Source organism: Corvus kubaryi, unplaced genomic scaffold (genome assembly GCF_017639235.1).
Source record: "Corvus kubaryi isolate FWS band 111438036 unplaced genomic scaffold, C.kubaryi_AGA036_p1.0 133, whole genome shotgun sequence".
Lineage (NCBI taxonomy): Eukaryota > Metazoa > Chordata > Aves > Passeriformes > Corvidae > Corvus > Corvus kubaryi.
In genome coordinates, this window is record NW_024580667.1 from 23,647,748 (window position 1) to 23,670,727 (window position 22,980).

At 39.5% G+C, this 22,980-nt stretch overlaps 2 protein-coding genes across 3 annotated transcripts in view; both read right to left on the bottom strand.

Moving 5' to 3' along the window:
- Positions 1-553, bottom strand: part of CCDC138 (coiled-coil domain containing 138) — a 33,454-nt gene extending 32,901 nt beyond the window's left edge. Inside the window, exons 1-2 of the mRNA XM_042032966.1 lie at positions 403-553; positions 230-312 (exon numbers count right to left, since the gene is read on the bottom strand). Coding sequence (XP_041888900.1) covers positions 230-312; positions 403-553 — 234 coding nt within the window. The remainder of the gene's footprint in view (positions 1-229; positions 313-402) is intronic.
- Positions 554-1,146: 593 nt separating this feature from the next.
- LOC121669890 (E3 SUMO-protein ligase RanBP2-like) overlaps positions 1,147-22,980 on the bottom strand; it is a 34,303-nt gene continuing 12,469 nt past the window's right edge. The window contains exons 15-30 of one of the 2 annotated variants that reach the window (XM_042039473.1): positions 22,775-22,921; positions 22,162-22,344; positions 21,997-22,080; positions 21,359-21,494; positions 21,089-21,186; positions 16,008-20,553; positions 15,013-15,090; positions 10,249-10,416; positions 8,810-8,902; positions 7,762-7,958; positions 7,136-7,364; positions 6,560-6,658; positions 6,226-6,368; positions 4,411-4,684; positions 3,954-4,288; positions 1,147-1,724 (exon numbers count right to left, since the gene is read on the bottom strand). In XM_042039473.1, coding sequence (XP_041895407.1) covers positions 1,419-1,724; positions 3,954-4,288; positions 4,411-4,684; positions 6,226-6,368; positions 6,560-6,658; positions 7,136-7,364; positions 7,762-7,958; positions 8,810-8,902; positions 10,249-10,416; positions 15,013-15,090; positions 16,008-20,553; positions 21,089-21,186; positions 21,359-21,494; positions 21,997-22,080; positions 22,162-22,344; positions 22,775-22,921 — 7,116 coding nt within the window. In that variant the 3' untranslated portion in view covers positions 1,147-1,418. The remainder of the gene's footprint in view (positions 1,725-3,953; positions 4,289-4,410; positions 4,685-6,225; positions 6,369-6,559; positions 6,659-7,135; positions 7,365-7,761; positions 7,959-8,809; positions 8,903-10,248; positions 10,417-15,012; positions 15,091-16,007; positions 20,554-21,088; positions 21,187-21,358; positions 21,495-21,996; positions 22,081-22,161; positions 22,345-22,774; positions 22,922-22,980) is intronic. The other variant, XM_042039482.1, reaches the window with a different exon arrangement.

Genomic DNA, 22,980 nt, shown 5'->3' on the forward strand with positions numbered 1-22,980 from the left:
CTGTGCCGGAGAGGGGGGGGGGGGGTTGGTGGTTGTTGTTGTTGCGCGCCGGCGGGGCCGGGGCGGCTGCTGCCCCTTCCCTGGCTCTAACCAACCGCCACGGCCCGCGCCGGCGCACTCGGGGCCGCGGCAGCGCCGGCCGGGGCGGGCAGGGCAGGGCAGGGCAGGGCCGGGGGAGCCGCCGCATTGGGCCCGGCGGGGCGGGCGCACAACAACCACCACCGCTCACCGCTCCTCTCCGCCCCCGGCACAGCGCGGCCTGAGAGCATCGCGGCCAACCCGCGACCGAACACCGCCCTGGCAGCTGGACCACTCAGTGCCACCTCCTTCAACAGTTCCAACGACGGTGATTCCAACCCGGCCAATGTCCAATCACTCTTTCTGGGAAGAAATACCTCCTACCTAAACCTCCCCTGGCACACCGTAAGTCTACGTCCTCTTGGCCTGTCGCTGGGTGGCTGAGAGGCCGAACAAGCCCTAGCTCCAGGCTCCTTTGAGTGGGTGTAGAGAGGGGTAAGGTCCCCGAGGACACCTGAAGACATACTACTGCCATCCTTTAAAAATAAATAAATAAACCCCCAAATAAAGCTAAGTTAAATGCATGGTGCCAACACAGAGCTGTAGAGTATCAGTTTAAATAAACCCCGCATTCACCCATGCATACTCACTCTTGGGAGGCAAAGTTGTAAAAGGTACAAGCATACTGGCATACACAAGCTAGAGCCTGCAGCGAGGTCAGAGAAGTTGGCCACAGCTAATAAAATACTTAAAGTATGTCAGGTAAAATCCCAATGTTAAGTAGATGTTTTTTCATTAAGCCAAGATTTTTAGAAATAAAAGTTTAAGTACAAAAAAAAAAAAAAGTTGGCATACTGCTCTAGCAAAACATCGATCAACCATTTAAAAACTGTGCTCTCGCTTTCAAATACTGAGGTGATATTCAGAGACTCCAGACAGAACAAACCAGCATCCACCTGGCTCAGCCTGCTTTCTGTACACTGAAATACCCATTAACTTTCAAAGGCCTTCAGAGTACAGTCCAGCAACTTGCATCTACAGTCTGCACATTCAAAAGAGCTTCATGAGAGCAAGAACCAAGTTATACAAGTTACTTTCTTTTAAACAAACCAAAGTGAAGACAAGACATTTATTTTAACAAGACTAGGATTTAATTTTTAAAATTTGACACTTGATACAAATATGTCAGGATAACACAAATACACCTGAAATATGCCAGTGCCTGAACTTTATTTACCATGCAAAAAAATCAATTAGAACACATAAAAAATTCAACTATAACCTGTAATTTTACATTTATACATCAGAAGTGTCCATTTTAAGAAGTTGAAATAATTAGTCAATAACATCTAAGTACTGATTTATACTGCTAGGACATTTGTATACTCAAAGAAATAATTCTATATTTGCCCACAGTCTGTAATGACAATTCTTCCATTTACTAGCCCTTTAGGAGAACCAAAGGATTCGATCTTTTTCACTACATCCATTCCATCTTTCACAAACCCAAATACCACGTGCTTGAAGTCCAGGTGTTCTGCTTTTTTAAGTGTTATGAAGAACTGAGAATTATTTGTATCCCTGCCCTTATTTGCCATTGACAACAATCCAGGACCAGTGTGTTTCACTTCAAAATTCTCATCTTCAAATGCTGTTCCATAAATTGACCGTCCACCTGTTCCATCATGGTTAGTTATATCTCCTCCCTATAAAAAAAAAAAGCACAGCATTAACTGACAAGTCCCAAAACATAACCCAAAAATTGCATTTCCTTTCAACAGTAAAGACTTAGTTTTGGAAGAACTCCTTTTTCATTTTCACAAGTATCAATATCTACTTAGATGTAGGGCTTCCCAGCTTCAGCAGGTTTGTTCATGGCAACGGAAGCTGTAAGTAGAAGGTTTATCCCTTATTCTGAACACAGCATTTTATCTTCCTGCTCCCCATGGTGACATTCCTCTAGGCCTGTCTTTCTCTGCATCACTTGGCCCTGGAAGCAGCCTGGACCTGCATTATCTCATTGAAGGCCTGTCCTTGCTTAGTCCCCACAGACACAGAATTAATCACCTAAAAAAGGTAAACATAGCAGTGACCAGTAATTCCATACAGCTTTTGCCACATTACTGGTTGAGCAGCATGGTGTGTTTTTTATCCTTCTGGAAGGCAGCAAATTTCTGGTTCCTGATAATTTGAGTATACACATAAAGGTGACAGTGTAAATTGTATCTGAAAGACAGCCTTAGTTCTCATTGAAGAGCTTCTCACTGTACCTGAAGAAAGTTCAGGCAAAGCAGAGCAAACTTAAAATATACTCATTTAAATGTGACAAACTTTGTAAAGGCACACATGGTGCAGTTAACTGCTTTAAAGAAAGTCTGCTCCTTATAGAATGCAGAATACCCTGAAATAAGCTTACACCCTGAAGTTTATCAGAAAGTTAACAAATGCGCCATAAAGTGCATACTTCAGACATACAGAGATAGCTAATCAAAAGACATGCTAATATTTTATTCTGGTGACAAGTCATTCATATACTATCACAGAATGGTTTACATTGGAAAGGATGACCTTAAAGATCATCTAGTTCCAACTCCCCTGCCATGGGCAGGGACACCTAGAACTAGGACCAGGCTGCTCAGAGCTCCATCCAGCCTGGCCTAGAACACTGACAGGGATAGGGCATCTACAGCTTCTCTGGGCAATTTGTTCCAGTGTTTTACCACCCTCACAGCAAACAACTTTCTCCTAACATCTAGTCTAAACCTACTCTCTTTTACTTAGAAGCCATTCCCCCCTCTGTCCTGTCACTACATGCTCTTGTAAAAGGCTTCTCGCCATCTTTCTTGCAGGATCCCTTCAGGATCTGGAATGACACCATTGTATCTATCACCTCTAAGCTTTCTCTTTTCCAGGCTGAACAAACTCAATTATCTTAGTCTCTCCTCACAAGGACCAGTGCTCCAACCTTCTTAAAAGTCTTGACCCTCCTCTGGACTTGCTCCAATGGGCTGATGTCCTTCCTATTACTTTTGTATATTATTTTCCTATATTACTGTATACATCTGGGCATATAGAAGGTCATCTACATCCCTCATCTTCAGGGATGTAGTGACATGCAGATCATTAGCACAGCATGTACTGAAGTTGGTTCATTTTGCCTGATACAAGTTACTAAAACTCAATGAACTATTGATGAGAATTTTAAGAAAGGAAAGGTCTATCTGAGATATGATCTATCTCCTAAGCCTTCAGCACTTATGAAGAACTTGCCAGTGCTACCAAATGCACACAGAGGTTTAAAACCAACGCTGTCTAACCTAGGGTTACAGAGGTACTGCAGGTTGATACTCTCAGCACAAAACTTGATGTTTTAGGCAACAGGCCACTGCGTGTTAGTTGGGATCTAGAAGCCTTGTTTTAGATTGAAACCTAACGTCTACACTACCTGGAATATCACTTTTGAAGTGCACATTATCTGAAATAAAAAGTGTACTTTCAAGTCTAAGAGAAGTCTGGAAAGTAAGTGTTCTTAATAGGTGAGCATACAGAAGTCCTTCTCTGGAGAGAGAGAAGAATGAATGGTAGTTTTGGGAAAGCCTACCTTCCTTGGTGTTCCTGTTCAGCAACAGGCCCCTAGTCTATTGTAAGAGGACTCCACTCTCCCTCCATTTTTTCTTCCACACTGACGTAACAGCACTAGGAAACACTGAATCATAAAGCCACTGGCAAACACAGGTGAAAAGCATCCATCTTAGGGTAGCACGTGCTGCTTGCACCATTTCTCATCTTGTAGAGAAACAACAGATGAGACTATCCTGCACAGCGGATCCATGCTGCCAACAAGAATGTGCTATTCTGTGTAAGTCCTTTTTTGAAGGGCCACTGTTAGTCAAGATGCATCTCATCTCAGTGAAGCGTCTTCCTTTTATGCTTACCTGACATACGAAGTCTGTGACTATTCTGTGAAAGCGAGAGTTCTTGAATCCAAATCCTTTCTCTCCTGTGCACAGGGCTCTGAAATTTTCAGCAGTTCGAGGGACAATATTTGCAAACAGCTCCATGGTTATATGTCCTAAAGGTTCATCATCAGCAGAAACTTCAAAATACACAACAGGGTTGGTGTCCTTTGACAATCCTGCTGCCAGAGACAAGTGCCCCTTCTGCAGTTCTGACAAGCTAAGCTGGCATTGTTCAAACATCCTCTTGAAAGAGTTGGCCATTTCTTGGCTTTTAAATCTGACTGCAAATTGCTCTACTTTTACTTCACCATCTGAAAATAAATCCAAGAAGAAGGTTTGTTTAGCTTCATCTTGTAATAATCTCCAGGAAAAATCAGAACCACAGAAACTACAGACTACATAGAAAAAACGAAGACCACCTGAAAAAACTCACCAGCATAATCTGTGGCTGTCCAAATGAAAGCATTGTTTGATGTATCAGAGGGCACTAAGTTCATTTCTTTGGTGATAACATGGTTTGCACAGACTTTAAGAACTTGGTCTCTTCTCATTAGGACTCTATAGTATTTCTTCTGTGTATGGAAGAGGATCTTGATCTCTCCAACACCACGTTCCTTCCACTGAGTAACATCCCTGTCCCATCTGTAAAGTTTTGCCCTCTCCTTGAAGAGAATTTCTTCATCTTCTTCTCCAGATTTTACTTCCACCTAAAAAAACCAGCACAGTAGACATCTGTAATTTCCTAGAGAGATATTAAATAGTCATTACACATACTTATGAAGATTCTGACATATTACAGTGGAAAGTATTCAGTGTGTTCATTTCTCCAACACTCCATTCATCACACCAAAATAGGAAAAACATTTTCAGAATTTAAAAGCCCAACAAATCCCACTATTGGAAATCAATTACAGCACAGCAATACTCCTTCACCATACTACATGTAGCTCTGGTGGGTGTTTGTCAGTTTTGCTTTGGGAGTGGTTTGGTTGGTTGGGTTTTGGTGGGATTTTCTTTTTTGAGTGGGTTGTTTTTTTTTTCTTTTAACAAAACCCCAAGACTTTATCAAGTGCTCAAGTTTCCCAAGTTTCATGTTTGTTGAATGACGTGCATACAGAAGTGAAGACGAAGTATTGTAATCATTCCAGGAGTTACCTTCAGCACTTAGTTAAAGAATATGATACTTGCATTTGAACAGAATAAACACTAAGTATACAAAACTGAGGCCTGACAGCTGTATCTCCACCTCACTTTATGTATGCATTTACTGGCCTCTGATCTCCTTTAGTTAACACCTCTCCAAAGATATTGAACACTTGAGAGCTGGAGAAATATGTGACAAAAAACTTTGTGAAATTGAAAAAGGGAAGCAGGGAAGAAAAACATCACAGAAGTCATAATAGGACACACATTAATAGGACACATTTTGAAGAAGGAAGTTGAACGCATGTTACAAAATAGATCAGACTAGGTGTTCAAATTAAAGGACACCACATACTGCTCCCTTTGTGCTCTATTTGCCTTGCTTAATAATTTTACTAATCTACAGTTAAATTTTATTACTTCTAGAAAGGTCAGAAAATAGCACTATATCATCAAAAGAGTCTGAAATGATTACTAGGCTAAAAACCAAATCAAGATATGAATAACTGTGTGACATCTCACTCAGTAAGTTGTAAGGCTACCTTCAAAGTTGAAGGTTCTCCTACTTCTGGAAAAATAATTTATTTTTAAACTAACGAAGTTAGTTCCCTTAGTCTTCAGGTGATGTTAATTGTACATCTTTTTCTTTAGTGATTCTAGAAATCTCTTGCCTAGCTTAGAGTAAAAATTCTTAGCTGGCATGGCTTTCACAGAACTGAATCTACAAGTCACTGATACAAAGCCATAGCTGAGTTGCACAGGTACTAGCAGTTATCCAGCTACCCTTCCCAATTTTCAGCTGTGCTATATAAATGCTTTAGGTTTTACAAACTATGTGTACAAATTTGCATCCTGACCAATTCTCAGTCAAGTCATAAAGAAATCAGTGTTGAAGATTTTAACTGAGGCACGAGCCAACTCCCCAGGGCTATGCTGTACTAGGATTTAAAACAAGACATGTTTCAACAGAGTCAATTGTAAGACATGCAGAACAAGGCACAACAACACAGAAAGCCAAGTTAGGTAAGCAAAACATATTTTAAATTTGCTGTATTAGCAGACATACTTATCTTAACATTGTTTTATATTCCAGAAGTCATCTTACCTCTGGTAAGGACACAATTGGCTCAAAATGGATATCATCACTGTGTACTACCTCATCATCACTACCACCTTCATCTTCATCTGCTTTACGGGTGGTATCTCCAAACACAGTTGCTCCTGTATTTGCCCATTTGAAGTTTTTATCTACAATTAAGAGAGTTAAAGTTTAAACTCTGTGTAGTTTTTTTTCCTTCCTGACAAAACCTCACAAAAAATGGTTGTTTCTACTGATCAGCAGAAATTTGTAATCATACGATACAACTTTTGCACAAAAGTTACATCGTATGAAGCAGAAGTCCAGCTGAGGTCTGTCTCAAGAGACTAGTTGAACTCACCTTTTGAGCCAAAAGCAAAGTCTTCAGAACTTTTGGATGCCAGATCTGCAAATGACAGGCCTGCAGTATTGCCAAAACCAAATGAGATGATTCTGTTTTCTATCAAATAAAAAGAGGAAAGTAAAAGATTTTTCTCTACCTTCTTAAAGAAAATGCATTTCTGTAGTGACAAGAATAAACTGGAGAACTGCCTACTGCATTTTTTCCCTTCCAATAAATTTAAAGTTTGAATGACACTTGTCATAATGACCATCTATTATGGTTTTAAAAAAGGCCCCAAGACTGTGTGAGTTTTAGCATACTACTTCTATACAGATCCACAGAGTAAGTATTCATATGGTATTTAACAGTAAACTAATGAAAGTACCTCATACGTAAATTACACAATAGACTCTAGCATTGTTTTGTCATGAATTTGAACTTAAATTTCATATATAGACTTTTTACCAGACTGGTACCCATGTTTCTAATTCAGTACTGGTACTACTTCTCCCCAAGACAGCAACTATAGATAAAATGATCTACAGAAAAGCATAGTTTCCTACAAAAAAACCTCAGAGTATATACCAACCTTACCTTGCGTTGACTCTGAACCATCTGAATCATTCTTTCTAGTTGACAAATCTACAGGTTTGTCTTCAGCTTGTGATGAAGTCTGTGATACTTGCACAGTTTCTGTGGTGGAATGTGGTTCTTCACTGCTAGTATCTGACTGGACAAGTACTGTCACCTTATCTTTTGATGGAGCAGGTATTTCTTCCTTACTGGTACAAACTAAGTCACTTGAGCTTGCAAATTCATTCTCCTGCAATTAATAAAAAAAGTAATGTAATAGACAAATAAGTTACAAGACCTTAGGACCCAAACCTCCTCTCTAGGAGACTAAGAACAGTCCTTGTAGAAAAATAAAGAACACCAAGAAAAGTTGTTGTAAGCTTTCTGAAGTTTTTCATTACAGTTAACACATAAAGATGTTAACTTGACAAGAGACCGAAGTAGCCTGTTTTCAAAAAAATACTATTATTTCCTGAAATCAAATCTCCTGTTCCAGTGTTGGCAGAGACTTGAGGCACAGCTACAAAAAAACTCAAATAATTTTTCCCCACTGGATGTTTTAGTTCCACAACTGTACTGTCTCACACATATATGAAGTAATTGTACAAGTTTAATAACAAGAAGTTCAGTAAAGATTTAGATCTTACTTTCATGTCTTGATTTTTAGCTTCTGACTTTAAGTCTTCCAGACTGTCACCTTCAATATCAGTGCTGACACCACAAACAGATGTAGAAGGAACCTGCAAAGCTTTTGTTTCAGCTTTCTCCTCAGGAGCTGGTTTCTTTTCCCAAGTAGCAGCACATTCTATTTCATTGTTGGATTCACCTTTTCCTACAAGGCCTACTGTAAAGAATTAATGGAAAATAACTGTGAAGGCAGCTAAATACTGAAATAATTTTTGGCCCCTACATTGTAAATTAACCTCATAATAGATCAACTTGAAGACAGACTCCAAGAGTTTCACAGACAGCATTACTCTTTAAATAGTGGAAGTGAACTGTCCTAACTTGGGGTGACTAGAATTGAAAATACAACATGCATGGTTTTTTTACTGCTATCAGGGAATTTCCATGCAATGATGAAGAGTTTCATCGTGGAGCTGCCACTACTACTAAGTTCCTTCAATATCTCCTCGTATTTCAGACAGCTCAATCCTTCTAGCCTATATCCTCAAAAAACCCCCAAACTTTACTTCTAGAAGTACCTACCCAGACTTCAAGTCATGCAACACTGAAGTCTGAGGCACAGTCATACACACATAAGCAAGTCATCTGCACCTGTAATTTTAGTACAGAGACCAAATAGGTTTTTTTTAAGGTTGACCAACACTAACTCACAAGCTTAAATTGAGTAACTGCAGAAGCAGCAAGTATTCAAAGATATAGACAACTTTCTCTTGAGCAGTATCATGCTAAGCTGAATTTTGCATATTCAGAGGGAGCTCAAGATAGGAAGAGACTTCAATGCTCTTGTTTAGAGGTCACCTGGAATGTACATTTCCCTTTCAGGTACCCCTTTACTGCTAACAGTTTAACACGCTGAGCTTATTTGAGATGCAGCTTTTCTGCACCCAGCATCTGTGCTTCTAAAAACCGTCCCAGGAAACAAAATTAAGCTCTGCCCATGTGACCTTCAGATTCAGAGTTTATGTTTTAGCACATGAAGCACAATAATTAAAGTTTCTTAAGACATACCTTTTACAGAACCTTGCCCTTTCTTCTTCTCTTCTGAATCACTGGGATAGAGTCTTCCATTAAGTTTCTTAACGGCTGTTTCATAGTCTTCATCTTAAGTACAGGAAACAAGAGTAAGTTCTCAGGCACACTCTAGGTCAGAAAAGTCTGCTAAGCTCTTCCAACTCACAAGGCTAGCAAGCATACATAGTTTTTGCTTATGTTTTAAGAGTTACACAAGTCAACAAGTAAGCTTTCACTTCTAGTTTTGCTTACATGTGCTCCAGTGTGCTGATAACACTTTTTCTCAGCCCAGACTGCTATAGATACGTGGCACAGGTTTTGACTGAGTGATTTTACTAAGAGGACCACTAAACAGATTTGGGAAAGAAGACTGAAGATTTTTTTACATAAAAACTTGCAAGCTCAGGTATTTGTGGGAGGGGGCTTGTCTGCTCCCATTTTCTGTTAAATACAATGTTTCAGAACTTCCATTTAAAGTATTTGCTGCTGAATAAATCAATCAACCAATTTTAATTGCATGCAATAAGGTTTGACATAAAATAAGTTTAGTTATAGTACTAGCAATTTTCTTTAAAAGAAAAAAAACTCATTAGTATAGCATTCAGGGAACCTAAGATTGTTTTTAATAAAGACTGCCTTGTATTTGTAACAAAATACTTAAAGCAAGTGACTTGCTCAAGTACCTGATTATTTAGTCTTGCCTAACCACCTGCCTTGGTAATGATGTCAACACCCGTAATACACCAGACAAATATCCTTAGTCACCCCTGGGCCTCCACTGTACTATTCTGTTTTGCAGACTTGAGCGTAAGTCTTTGGCCATAAGAACATTGACAGCATTACTTCCCATTGGCCCAAACAAAAATATTTGAGTGCTAACTGAGTATCTCAAGTTGGAAGGGACCCATAAGCCTCACCAACTGCAGCTTCCTGCTCCTTGCAGGAGTACCTAAAACCAAGCCATATGACTGAGTGCATCACCCAGATGTTGCTTGATCTCTGACAGGCTTGTTGCTCCAACTACTGTCCTGGGGAGCCTGTTCTAATGTGAACCCTCGCAGTGAAGAACCTTTTCCTAATCTGAACTTCCCCTGACAGCTTCATTCCATTTCCTTGTGTCCTACAGTAGAACAGCAGAGAGAGGAGATCAGCACTGCCTCCTCTGCTGATGCCCTTGAGGAAGTTGCGGACTGTGACGAGGTCACGCCTCAGCCTTGTCCTCTCCCAGCTGAACAAACCAAGTGACCTCAGCCAATACTCCCGAGTCTGGCACTCAAGGCCATTCACTTTGGTCACCCTCCAACAGTCTGATGTTCTTCTTACACACAAGAATCCAAAACTGCACACAGTGCTCAAACTGCAGCTGCATCAGTGCAGTGTATTACACCCTTTCCCCACAAAAGGGAAGTACAAATACAAACTTTGGCATTCCTTACCATCATCCTCATCACTCACATATCCAGGCTTATTCTTGTAACAGAAGAATGTTGAAGGGAGCTTGAGGAAGTCAGCAAGAGCTCTCTGTTCAGGGGTAGGTGTTAACTCGTAAACTATTACGACCTCATCAGACAGAACATCATCCTCTGACGTGGTGGTCTTCTCAGCTTTTTTACAGAAATTGAACAAACCATTAAAAGTGAATCATTTCAGAACAGGAAATAACATTAACCCCACATTGTTACGGAACTGAATTAATTCTAAGGGCTACGTATTTTCTCTTGATACATAGGAAACAAAAATCAAACTTACAGGATGCTAGGACAGAACAGCAACACTTACATGCTGTTCTACTGCTTTTGGAATTCAAATATTAAAACAAAACATGGCTGCATCTTTGTATTATTAAAAGGATTGTTTAATTAAGTCTTCATGTCAAATAAGAGACAACTAAAGAGAAGCGGTATCAAACAGAGGTAAACAGGCATGCTTCAGGCCTGAAAAAAAGTGAGGTTGTGTACAAAAACCTGTCCAAGCAACTGAACAGAACTCATTTCAGATTACTTATTGGATAGCTGAGCTTTTTATTAGCTAACGTCAATTTACCATTATACCTCTTGCTGAAACTTTTATTGTTACAAAAGTAAAGTAATTCCACTACCAAACAAAAAATACTGCTTTCAGCATATTTAACTAGCTTTTGCAGCAAGGAAATATCACCATCCATTTTATTATTTAGCTTTCTGTCTTCTCTCTTTCAACATTAACTTGTTCATTCCACCAGTACTAGAAGAGTGCATGATCAGTGCCAAGGTTAAAGCTGAAGGTAGAGCCTAGAGCAAACTGCAGATAAACACATGGCTGTAAGAACAGACAGCTTTGGAAACAAATATTTGTTTATTATGAGAGAATGGAAACAGAGGGAGGATGTAGCAATTTAAACATCAGGCGTGGTTTGGCTGGGGTTCTGCTTGTTTAGGTTTGTCTTGAGAAGGGGAGTTTGGGAATAAAGGTCTAAGAAACAAATCTGTGAACTATTATTAATAATTACCCCATAAGCACATCAATAGCCACAATAGCTGTTTCTAAGAACAAAATGATGGCTTTAGTATCTCAGCCTATTTTCTGTTCTCCAGATTTAGTTAGAAGAATCTGAGGGTGATCACAAAAGCTCACTGTACTTTTCATTAAAAAAAAATAGTTTGTAAATCTGTGCACAGCTAGTCAGAGGAAACCTAAATCTCCAGCTAGAAAACAAACTAGTACCCAGTTCCTGAAAAACACAGATTTTTCTGATTACAGAATTTAACTCATCATTGCAAGAGGAGACAAGGACAGAACAGACACATTTACAGACATGTCCTTTGATCCTCTGACACAAATGACACACTAAAATAAGTGTTTTTTAAAAGCAGTTTTCTCACAAGTATCTTCCAGATTAAGAGCAGTATAAAGTAAAAGCAAAATCCCAAGTACTGACTCAAACTTACATATTTTTATAAAGTACTACCCCTGCAGTCTTTGCCCTACCTTTGATTACAAGTTGATCATTTCAGGCATTTATACACCAGAGCTACAAAGTAACTCGCACTCATCACCAGCACACTCCTGTAGACTAATTGTTCTTGCTCAGATTTTTAGATCTCAGTAACAGCAAATTGAACAGCAAATTTCTAAGTTCATATCATGACTGCAGGCTACAGATGTTTTCATACATCTTCTCAGAATCTCATCCAAAAAACTCACCCTAGCTGATGTAAGGATTAGAACTACATCTAGTACTGTGTTATGAAGATATGGTAATATGCAGGATATCTCCATGTGTTTTAATCTTTCAGATTAGTTAAACAAGTGTCTTAATTGGACTAAGTAAGTTTGCACCAACTTCACCAGAGGTCTAAATGTAGAGCATTTAGCGCTACAGCAAAAAACCAGCTTTCCTTAGGACTAGAAAATTTTCAAAAATGTATCTTTGAATATTACAAGACACTTCTTCCAAGTCAGTCAGGTAGATGGTAAAAGCATGTGCTTTCTTTAATTTGAGCAGTAGAAATCTAGCCAGAAGCTGTGGCAACAAATACACTGTTCCAGTGTTTTACCACATTCATTGCTCATCAGGCTTGACAGTATTTAAAAAGAGTTATCATGCAGTCTCCTTCAGTTCCCTTTGGGCAAAATAGCTGAATAAGAGAAATACATTTAAGGTCACTTCAGATTAGTCAACAGGTAAAGGTCTCCATGAAACTGATCTGTCAAACACTGGAATAATATCCTAGTGTTCCAAACATCTACTCAAAATGATAAAAGACTTCAACAACAAAGACTACTGTTGCAAAGATCTTAAATATATCTTCACAGGCAGCCACAAAACAAAGAGCCATGCATACATACAATGTATTCTGAAAAGACTGCTGGTTTTAGGATAATAGAACTCTCTACTCTGGGTGAAAAAATCCACACAAAACATTGTTAGTATATGGAAGAAACAACATTCAAGACAATATAATGCACAACAGTTCTTTTCAATACTGTACTGTATTTTCACTTTTGTTTGAACTGACATTTAGACTAGGTAGGCCTAAATCTCTCTAGTCACAATACTGATATTTCCTCTCATGCATTGATCAATGATCATGCAATGATGCAATGACCAATATCTTCTGAATAAAAGAGGAAAGCACCAGCTTAAACCCTAAAGCATGTAAGAGCTACAGTAGCCTGCAACTGACATGACAAACTTGTACAGCACTGGTGTGGTTTAAGTCCAGCTGGCAATTAAGCATCACAGAGATGCTGGCTCACACCCTGTAACCTGGTGGAATGGGGGGGAGAATCAAATGTAAAATTTGTAGGTTGAGATAAGAACAGTTTAGTAATTGAAACAGAAGTGAAATATAATAGTAAATAACGATAATAAAAGGAAAAAATATAACTCAAGGAAAAACAAGTGATGCACAATACAACTGCTGACCACCTGCTGACCAAAGCCAGACTCCATTCCTGTACCCCTACTGGCCCCTCTTCCAGGTAACTCCCCCAGTTTATAAACTGGGCATGATGTTCTGTGGTGTGGAATATCCCTTTGGCCACTTTGAATCATCTGTCCCAGCAAAGCTCCCTCCCAGCATTTATTTGTGTACCTCCTCAATGGCACAGCATGAGAGAAGACAGAGTCCTTGACTTCGGGTAAGCACTGCTTAGCAGCAACCAAAACATCAGTGCGCAATCAGCATTATTCTCACACTGAATCCAAAACCCAGCATTGTACCAGCTACTGAGAAAAAATTAACTTTATCCCAGCCAAAACCAGAACAAGAACTTATACAAAGTTTATGACCAGACCTGAGAAAATGTAAATGCATGGAGGTGCAGAACTACAAGGTTAAATTTCTTCTGAATGTTATTCTAGGGCAACTAAGAAACCATCCCCCAAAAGAGGTTCCCCATGAGTAAGCCTCACATTATATTTGTATAGGGTAGGTTTGAAAACCTAATTTAGAAAGGACTTCTCAAAATCTCTTACTATTAAGTCAGAGCTCAAAGACCAAGAAGTTACACTGAAGACAATTATCAACTGTAAATAAATCACTAAATATATAATCACAACCTAATTATCAGAAAAGTAGAAGTGAAGAACAGTCTTAAATACCAGAAACACTTATTTTGTTTGTTTCTTTAAATATATCCTCCCTGCCATATGCCCCCAACATAAAATCACAATCAATTTGAGGTAGGAAAAGTTCTTGCATGTGTGCATTAGCACAGAATGTTTAATCACTTCACATTACAGACATCATATTATGAAAATAGAACTGAATTGTTAATAAACTCCATCCACAGGGACACTTGGAAAACACAGAGCAAGTGACTTTAGGTTATGGATACAGGAATTCAGTGTTCAAATAAGAACAGCTTCTTGAATGACAATTTGACATTTTAAAACAATGTAAGACTCTAAATTGGAAGACTGTCTTATGCAGACTAAAAGTTTGTTACTTAAAATTAAAATACTTTTAAACCCATGTAAGTTGAGCATGCTTACAGCAAGCATACTTGCAAGCAGCACAGGTAGTAACATATAATCAAACTATAAGCTGTAACAGTTTTGTTTACAGGGTCTGGGTGTAAACAAATTGGTTACAAACTGGCAGAAGTTTTCTAACCAGCTACAGCGGGCTTCAGATTATACATGAAGTATAAAGGCATAAGAGGCAGCTAAGGAGGCGGCTCTCACTTTCTGCGCACTTCTCTCTTCTACGCAGCAGTTAATACTGATAATCAGGAAACTGAAGCAAACATTTCCACAGAGGCTAAATACATTCTAGCTCTTTACCAGGTAAGCTGCCTCAAGATCTTCAGGCACATTTCATTGACATGGAGTTAACCACGTCGGGCACTACAAGACATTTTTTGAAAATACCAATGTAATAGCTCTAGAAAAAAGGAATTTAGGAGATCCAGTGTGCATGCTTAGTAAAACTGTGATGGAAGAAGTGCAGGGCACATATCCTCAAAAAATAAGGCAAACAGAAGCCAAAAGCTTAAACAGGGCCATCCATTGTGCTGACTCATGTAAACATACTAAAGGCTAGAGACATTCTTTACAGGACAAACACAGTAGTCAGACACGCAATTTCAAGTACTCTCCTTCAGCATGCATGTTAATTATAAGGACTACTGAGCCAACTGCTTTGACACAGCTGGGTTATTGTCCATGCCTGCTAGAGTGATTTTATCACACATTCAGTGCAGTATGTAAATACCTTTACTATCAGGTTGCAAGGAGGATGTGCTTGTCCAAAAGGCCATGGGATTAGATTTAAAAAGGCTAAAATTAAATCCTAAAAAATAAATTGTTGATATATAGATGTTTACCTGGAATTTTAAAAGGATAAAACAGACTTACATATATTCTGCAAGTATTCCATAGTCATATTTCACAGCAGGAAATTTCACCTATTAATTCTACACAAGTTTATCCAACCCATGTGAATGAACTACACCTATCATCTTCTGCCACATCACTTTACTACACTTTAGCTAATAACAGACAGGATGTGTTCATAATTCTGAGACATCCCATCCTTCTCACAAGGACCCTTCAGCACATTATAGTGGCCCTGTCACAGCCACTGCTTCTGCCTGTGCATCTTTTTGAGACTGTGACAGAAACAATACAACAGAGTATGCAGTCACAATCTCTTCACAGGCTAAGGAAGGAGGCTGACATCTGGTGTTAAGCTACACAACCAAAACTGCAGAGGCCGGTATTTACCACTTGAAACAAAGGTATAGACTAGTTCCCCAATACCCATCTACTCAGTCATGAGGATAATGCAAATTTTAGCTGAAGCATACATCTGCTGTTCTCACGCTTTGCCACTCAGAGCAAAGGGTTGTATACATACAACATCAACTACATATTTAAGCCCCAAAAGCAAATCCACAGATTCTTTGAGCATTTAAATCCAAGACTCAGATTTAAATCCAAGCTTCAGATGCAGCACTTCAGAGTTTAAGTTCTCTATCTGAAATACCTGTTCTCAGTAAACAAATTTTCATCCTGCATCATACATTTTTATTTGAAAATAATGATGACCTAAAATTCCCTCCTTTAGTTGAAACTCTGGAAAACACGTGGATACCTGCATCAAAACTGAAAGAAACTACCTATTCTCAAGAGAGTAATGAACAGCACAGAACTGACTGCTTAATAAGTTGCATACATGTATAAATTACTAGTTCAACTGACACTCACCTTTTTCCAGAACTCTAAATGAAAAGTTAGATGGTCCATCTTGTGTTGAAGCAGGCAAGTTGTCTACCTTGCTGTCTACAGGCTTCTGAGTAGCAGTTGAGATTTTTGGTGGTTCTGAGATTTCCAGTTCTTTCTGTGCTGTGTTCTGAGATGCTGGAATATGGCCTTCACTCTTTCTTGGGGGATTAAAACTAAAGCCAAAGAGAGAACCCGTGGCTGAAGTATTTCCAAATGTGAATGTCTTTGACTTTTCATTACTGAAAATGCTCTTGACAGATTCAGATCCAAATACAAATTTTGGAGGAGAAACTACTGTTTTTGTTGGTGTTTCAGATGTATTTGACACCTCTGCAGCCTCTACAGTTGCATCAGAAGTATCATCACCATGGCTGACATCAGTTCTTTCTCTGGTTGTTTCTTCTAGCACAGCTACAGCTTTTTTACCACATGGAGATTCCTTTGGTGTATTGGCACGAGAAGAAAGAGGTGTTATCAGTGTTTCTCTCTCTTGGGCATGCTTTGCTTCATCAAAAATTTGCTTAAATGAGTCTGCAACATCTTGCAGCTTGAATCGCACAGCCAGAAGTTCTACTTTTCTTTCCCCCTCTGCGAAGTCACATGCAGTCCATACCCACACTCTGTCAGATCCTTTCATTTGTTGCATGTTCATATCTGGTGTTATCCTATGATTGGCACAGAGTTTTAGTACCTGGTCCCTTCTCATTACTATACGCACTTGTTTGTTGTCATAGTTCTGCAGTATTTTGATATCGCCAATCCCTCTCTCTTTCCACTGTTTTGCATCTTTGTCGTATCTGTAGAGCTTGGCTCTATGACTGAAGACAACTTGCTCATTTTCCTCACCACTGGTCACTTCCACGAGATCAGGCAGAGGTACCACAGGTTCAAAGTACTGTCCATCTCTTTCCTCTTCTTGAGTAACATCAGAATCTTCATCTGTGCCTACTGATGTTCTACTCTGATTCTGTTTGGCAGGAGATTTGGATGGGCTCAAAGCAGATTTAAAGCTGAAACTAAAACCAGTGGTAGACTCTCCAAATCTAAACAGATTTTTCCTTACAGGGCTACTGGCAAGAGGTGATGCATATACAGAACTACTTACACTATCATCCAATGCCTCTTCACGCAAGTCATAGTTATCCCACTCCAGAGTAGGGCCTGTACTTTCAGCATGTGGCTTTATAACCAAATCAGAAGTACTGCTGGCACAAGCAGGGTTTACATTTTCCTCTTCTGACAATTTAGTTTTGTCATCTGTCAGAAAAGTTTTGAGATCTTTTAAGTCACACTTCATTTCTTCTGCTCTCTGTATGAGCTGAGCTGTCCTACCTGTATCAACAAGTTTATGGGGTGTCTGCAGAGGTATATCTAGTAGTAGCTTCTGACATTCTTCAAACTTTTGTTTGAACTCCTCAGCCTGCTCTGGTGTCTTGAATTTTGCTGCCAGATGTTCCAACTTTGCATCACCATCAGAGAAGTCATTGGCCATCCACATCCATGCTTTGTCTGAGCCAGACAGCTGTTTCAAGTTCATTGTTGTCGTTATCCAGTGATTTGCGCACACCTTCAGTACCTGCTCACGCCGCATCAATATCCTTACTTTGCCATTAACTTCATTTTTAAGAATCTTCAGACTGCCCACCCCACGTTCTTTCCACTGGCTTGTTTCTGGATCAAACCTGAACAGCTTTACTCTCTGGGAGTATAACACTTTCTCATCTTCTTCTCCTGTAAATGGTTCTACTTTTTCAGGCATTTGAACTATAGGTTCAAAATGGATATCATCGCTGTCCTCTGTCTTATACACATCATCATCCTTCTCACCAAGGTCAGCAGATGTGTTTGCTTTGTGATCTGTTTTAGAATTTTGTGAAGAAAACAGCTTTTCACCTGCACCTGAAAAGCCTTTGAAGTTAGGATCCTTTTTGCCAAATTGAATGCCTTCCCTAGGAGTACTTTTTGCAAGCTCAGCAAAAGTAGAAGTGCTACTATTCTGCCCAAAAACAAAGTCACTTTTCTCCTTGGCTACTGTTTCTTGAAATTGGAATCCAGTTCCACTATCTGAAGGCGATTCCTTTTTGTCTTTTTCATCAATGCTTTTTAAGAAACCCGTTGTATGCTCTTTGGATGGTTCATCTTTCTTAGTAGTATTTTTAGTAGACTCCTGTATCCCAAACTTAAACCCACCTTCAGGCATTTGCATTGAAAAGTTAAATCCTTCCTTTGCAGACTTAGCTTCAGTATCAGAAGAAATCTGAAATGTAAATGGTGGTGTCTTGTCTTGCTCAAGACCAAACTTAAAGCCTGTTCCCAACTGTCCTCCAGCAAGTTCAGGTAATTTACTTTTCAAGCCAAAAGCAGGAGTTGACAAAGCATCACCAGCTGGCTTACCAGATGGATTTGGTTCTTGGCAGGCTACACAGGCTAGTGAAGAACCTTCATTCCTCACAAAACAAGTACTACAATCCCACTGACCTTCCTTTTTAGTAAAAAGCCCTTCAAACCCATTTTTCAGTGGCTTACTTCTATCAGCAACAGAACCAAACCCTGGAGCAGCAGGTGCCTGAACAGTTGGTATGGATGTATTTGGTTGATTTTGAGGTTTTGGACTCTGACAGGAACAGGAGTTTACATCTTTTGCTTGGCATACAGAGCAGTCCCACTGACCTTCTTTTTTAGAAAAAGCAGCACTCAAGTCATTTTGAATAGCCTTTGGAGCAATCGCTTGGCAAAATTTAGAGGAATTTTGTTGACCAGATACCACTGTATTAGTTTTGTTTGGATTCTGGCAGCTGATACACTTGGAGGCAGTAGGTTCATTTCTTCCTGAACAGACACTGCAGTCCCACTGACCTTCCTTTTTAGCAAAAGCAGAGCCAAACTTGTCCTGCAGTGTGTTGTTACCACTCACTTTGAAACTTGCGGAGCCAGTTAATGGGGTGCCATGTGTTTCCCACATACCTGGATTTGAACTTTGACATGATACACAATTCTTTGCAGCTGCTTCATTTGGAACTGAACATTCTTTACACTCCCACTGATCCTTCTTCAAGAGATGCTGCCCAAACCCACCAGAAGAACAGGCTTGCTGAGCATCCTTTCCAAATGAAATAGTAGTGCTAGATGCAGTGGATGTAGCTGTAAGGCTGCCTTTGCTGTCAGGTTCACTGCTTGCTCCATCTTTTGAAAACTGAAAGCCCAAGTTCATGGTCCCAGAAATGGTTCTGCTAGGCTCCCTGGTGTCCTGATTTGCTGTTTCTTTTGCAGTCCCAGTGTTCTGAGCCACAGATGTGTCAGCATTTGATCCCAAGGATTTTAAAATATTCTGTGCCTCCTCAAACTTCTTTTTGAAGAGCATTGCTTCTTCAGGTGTTTTAAATCTAATTGCAAGCTGTTCTGGTTTGGGCAATTCATCTGCATAGTCTAATGCATGCCATACAAATGACTTATCTGATGCAGCATTTGGAGTTAATTTCATGTCAGTATTTATGTAGTGATTTGCACAGATTTTCAGAACTTGGTCCCGTCTCATTAAGAGACGAAATTTGCCAGATACTTTATGTTTCAGAATTTTCACATTTCCAATACCCCTTTCTTTCCATTCTTTAGATTCTGCATCAAAACGGAAGAGCTTGGCCCTGTTGCAGAAGAATTCTTCTTCATCCTCCTCACCTGTCTTTACTTCAATCTTATCAGGAAGTGGCACCACAGGATCAAAATGAGGACCATCATCATCCTCATCTCCACCATGGGTGCTTCCTCCCTCTGTTTCATGACTTCTATTGGCCAAATCTGAATTTGAAGCCATAAATACAGGTTTACTTGGTTCTTGAACGCTAAGTGTATCGTTCTTCTCAAAACCCATGTTTTTGTGTGCATTTTGGCCTGTGTTTTCTCGAAGAGAGATGCCTGGAATATGTTTACTGCTAAAATTGAAGATATTTCTTGAACTACTTGTGGGATCGTTAACTGGCTTTTGTTCAATGTATCTATCATCCTGTAAAGGTTTATCAGATGTCAGAAGATCCAAGAGGCTTTCTCTACTATTAAAAGGTGCACCAAGAGGCTGTGGTGCAACTTGAGAGGGAGAAGAAAAAGTAAAGTCTCCATCATTAGACTTGAAGTTAGGTTTAAATTTAAAAGTTGTCGGCTGACTTGGCTGTGCTGATGTTGGCAGAGGCGTTTTTGATCCTTCTGCTGTTCCTGGCTGTCCAAATTTAGGCATTGCTTTTGGTTCTGCAGGCTTTAAAGTGGGCGGCGTGACTGAACGGTTTGTGAAATACCCCGGTTTAGGCAGTGTTGGATTGGTGCTTGCCTGTGGGACACTGTAGTTGTAGTAGTCATCACCCGTACGAGGGGAAATGAGGCTAGTACCAGGAGAATCAAAACGCAGAGGTGGGCCATACATTTCTTGGGAAAACATACAACCAGAAGTGTTTTGCAGAGGTGGCGTATGCATTGGTGGTGGTTGATAGGAATATATATGTGGCTGAGGTGTAAGTCGGTTCATGCCATAGACAGGAGGCTAAAGAAAAAGCAGAAAACAAGTGCTCTGCTTATTAAGGTAACAACGACAAACAAAATCTTACTGTGCTGAAGCCCATGTAAACATGTACTCTTAAACGGAAGGCATGCTGTCAAGTTTAAACCTAAACTAGTTTTACCTTAGTTGGAACCAATTAGTTTAAAAACTTGAAGGGCATTTGAGAACAAGCATTGAAAAAGGGGCACAATATGAGTGAGTTTCTTCTTAATGAAAAAAAGCTTTGCAAGCTCCATTTTCTTTTACCACACAATTAAGGGGGGGAATAGTAAAGTGCTATCATACATAGACTGTAGGAGAAATGTACACACATATAACATTTTTCTGGCTTTTCCTCCCAAACTCCAATTCCCAAAAGTTAAGCAGAGAGACAAACTATAATTTTATCCCTAGCAGTCTAAGTTCACCAAATTCTACATAAGGAACTGCAATTACATCCAGCTATGTACAGAATCAAAACCAGTCAGTCATTTTCAGGAGATCATTGGAAGCAACTTAAGGAAATAAACTTTCTCACCTTTGTTGGTGTTACATTGGTTGCAGCAGTTCCCAGAAGATACTGAGAGTTATAGGCAGGTGACTGGCTGTAGAATACAGATGGGCCAGTGGTAGCAACTAAAAAGGAACACCAGGAAAACAGTTAACATTTAACTTTTTTTGTTGTTTTCTACAGACTCCTCCCAGCAATCAGTTTTAAACTGTGAATCACTAATGCACTTTAGCATTACTTTCAAAAGTCATATTTGATTTAGCTAACCATTTAGATAAAAATTCCACAGCAACTTGCCTGTTAACGGGGCTTCATGAAGATTTTGTGCTCTCTGATAACTATCTGGCATTGTATCTGTTCCATAGTTTTCAGCAGGCCACCGATGAGATGCATTTGTGTTGGAATTATTAAGTTTCATTTCTTGCATTTCATTCTGTCAAGACAGGATGCCAAGCAAGAGTGTATCTATTGCACAGGTGTTTGTCAAAGAAAATATAAGGCATGATACCTACCCTTTTGCTATTCAAAAGCATGTTCAAATGGGGGGGTTGGAGCATAATTAAAAGAAAAACAAACCAAGAAGTATCTGCCAGATCATGCAAGGCATGCCCATGGAGTACAAAGTACTCATTGTATTCTAGAGCCAGAACAAGCCAGTACAAAAGCCAGAACCAAGTGGATGAGTACCAAGCTGATACGAGCAGAATTCCTTCTACATACAGAAAGAGTCCCCTAGATGTGTTGCCTCAGCACTCCTGTCCAAGTCCCAAAGAGGAGCTTCTAAGCAGAAAGATTTACTCTAGGACTCACCTTGGGCAGCTTTTTACAGAAAAAAATTCTAGGAATTGTAAGTTAGCCCCTGCTGTTACCACTAGATCCTTACCATAACTAAAAGGCCAATAGTTCTTTACCGAATATGGTGACAGAATTTTTACCTTTAAAGCTTCCACTTGCTGACAAATCATTTGAAGTATAGATTTATGGTCTTCTGCCCACTGAGGGGGAGTTTTCGGAGAAAACTAGGAAAAGAAAAGTTAATTGATTCATTTGAATTTTTCTTACAAGTAACAATTCCCTGAAATAATAACTGGCTAACATACCTTGTAGGTCTTAGTTGGTGAAAGAGAGAATTTGGTTGGTGACGGAGTGGAATGTTTCATTGCTGAATCTACAGTTCGTGACAGACCATTTCTGAAGGCAAGACTTTCCTCTTCACCATTCTCACCAAGTTCCTGGATCACTGAATCTAACACTTCCCTCACAGTTTCAATAGACACTGGCAACTAGAAAGTTGTTTTAAATATGAGTCATGACTGCAATTCTCTCTCAGAACAAGAGAAACTACATTCAGAATTCTGGCTGAGCAATTCACAAGTCTTTCATTACATAAATACTGAGGTCTTTTTCAGCAAAGCTCTAAACCTGTTAAGATTCACATAAGGAAACAATTCACACAAACAATTACATTTTTTCAAACTATCAAACTAAAAGACAGTGGCAAAAGCTCTGCGTTTACATTGGAGCTTTCACCAACAGCGCAACCAGGATACCACATGATCTGGTAGGTTACAGAAGTTACCCAGAATTTAACTTGCCTTAATACAAAGCCTGGTCTAAAAAAACCTAACCTGAATGTAAAGGATTTAATTTTTCAAACAGTAACCTAAGCTACTGCGTCCCTTGGAACAAGTTTTTAAAGCAAGAATTACTTACTTTCTCAGTTAATGACATATCTGAGGAGCTTTCTGCAATAATTTTCATTAGATAATACTTGGCTTTAAGAAGGTAGGTTTTGTGCTCCTCATGCTCTTCTGGCAGCATAACATCATTTTCAATCTCTTCTGCTTTTCTTTGGAAAATCTAAAGAACAGGATGCAGAATGAATAGCATCAGACAGAAGGAAACTGAGTAAAGAGAAA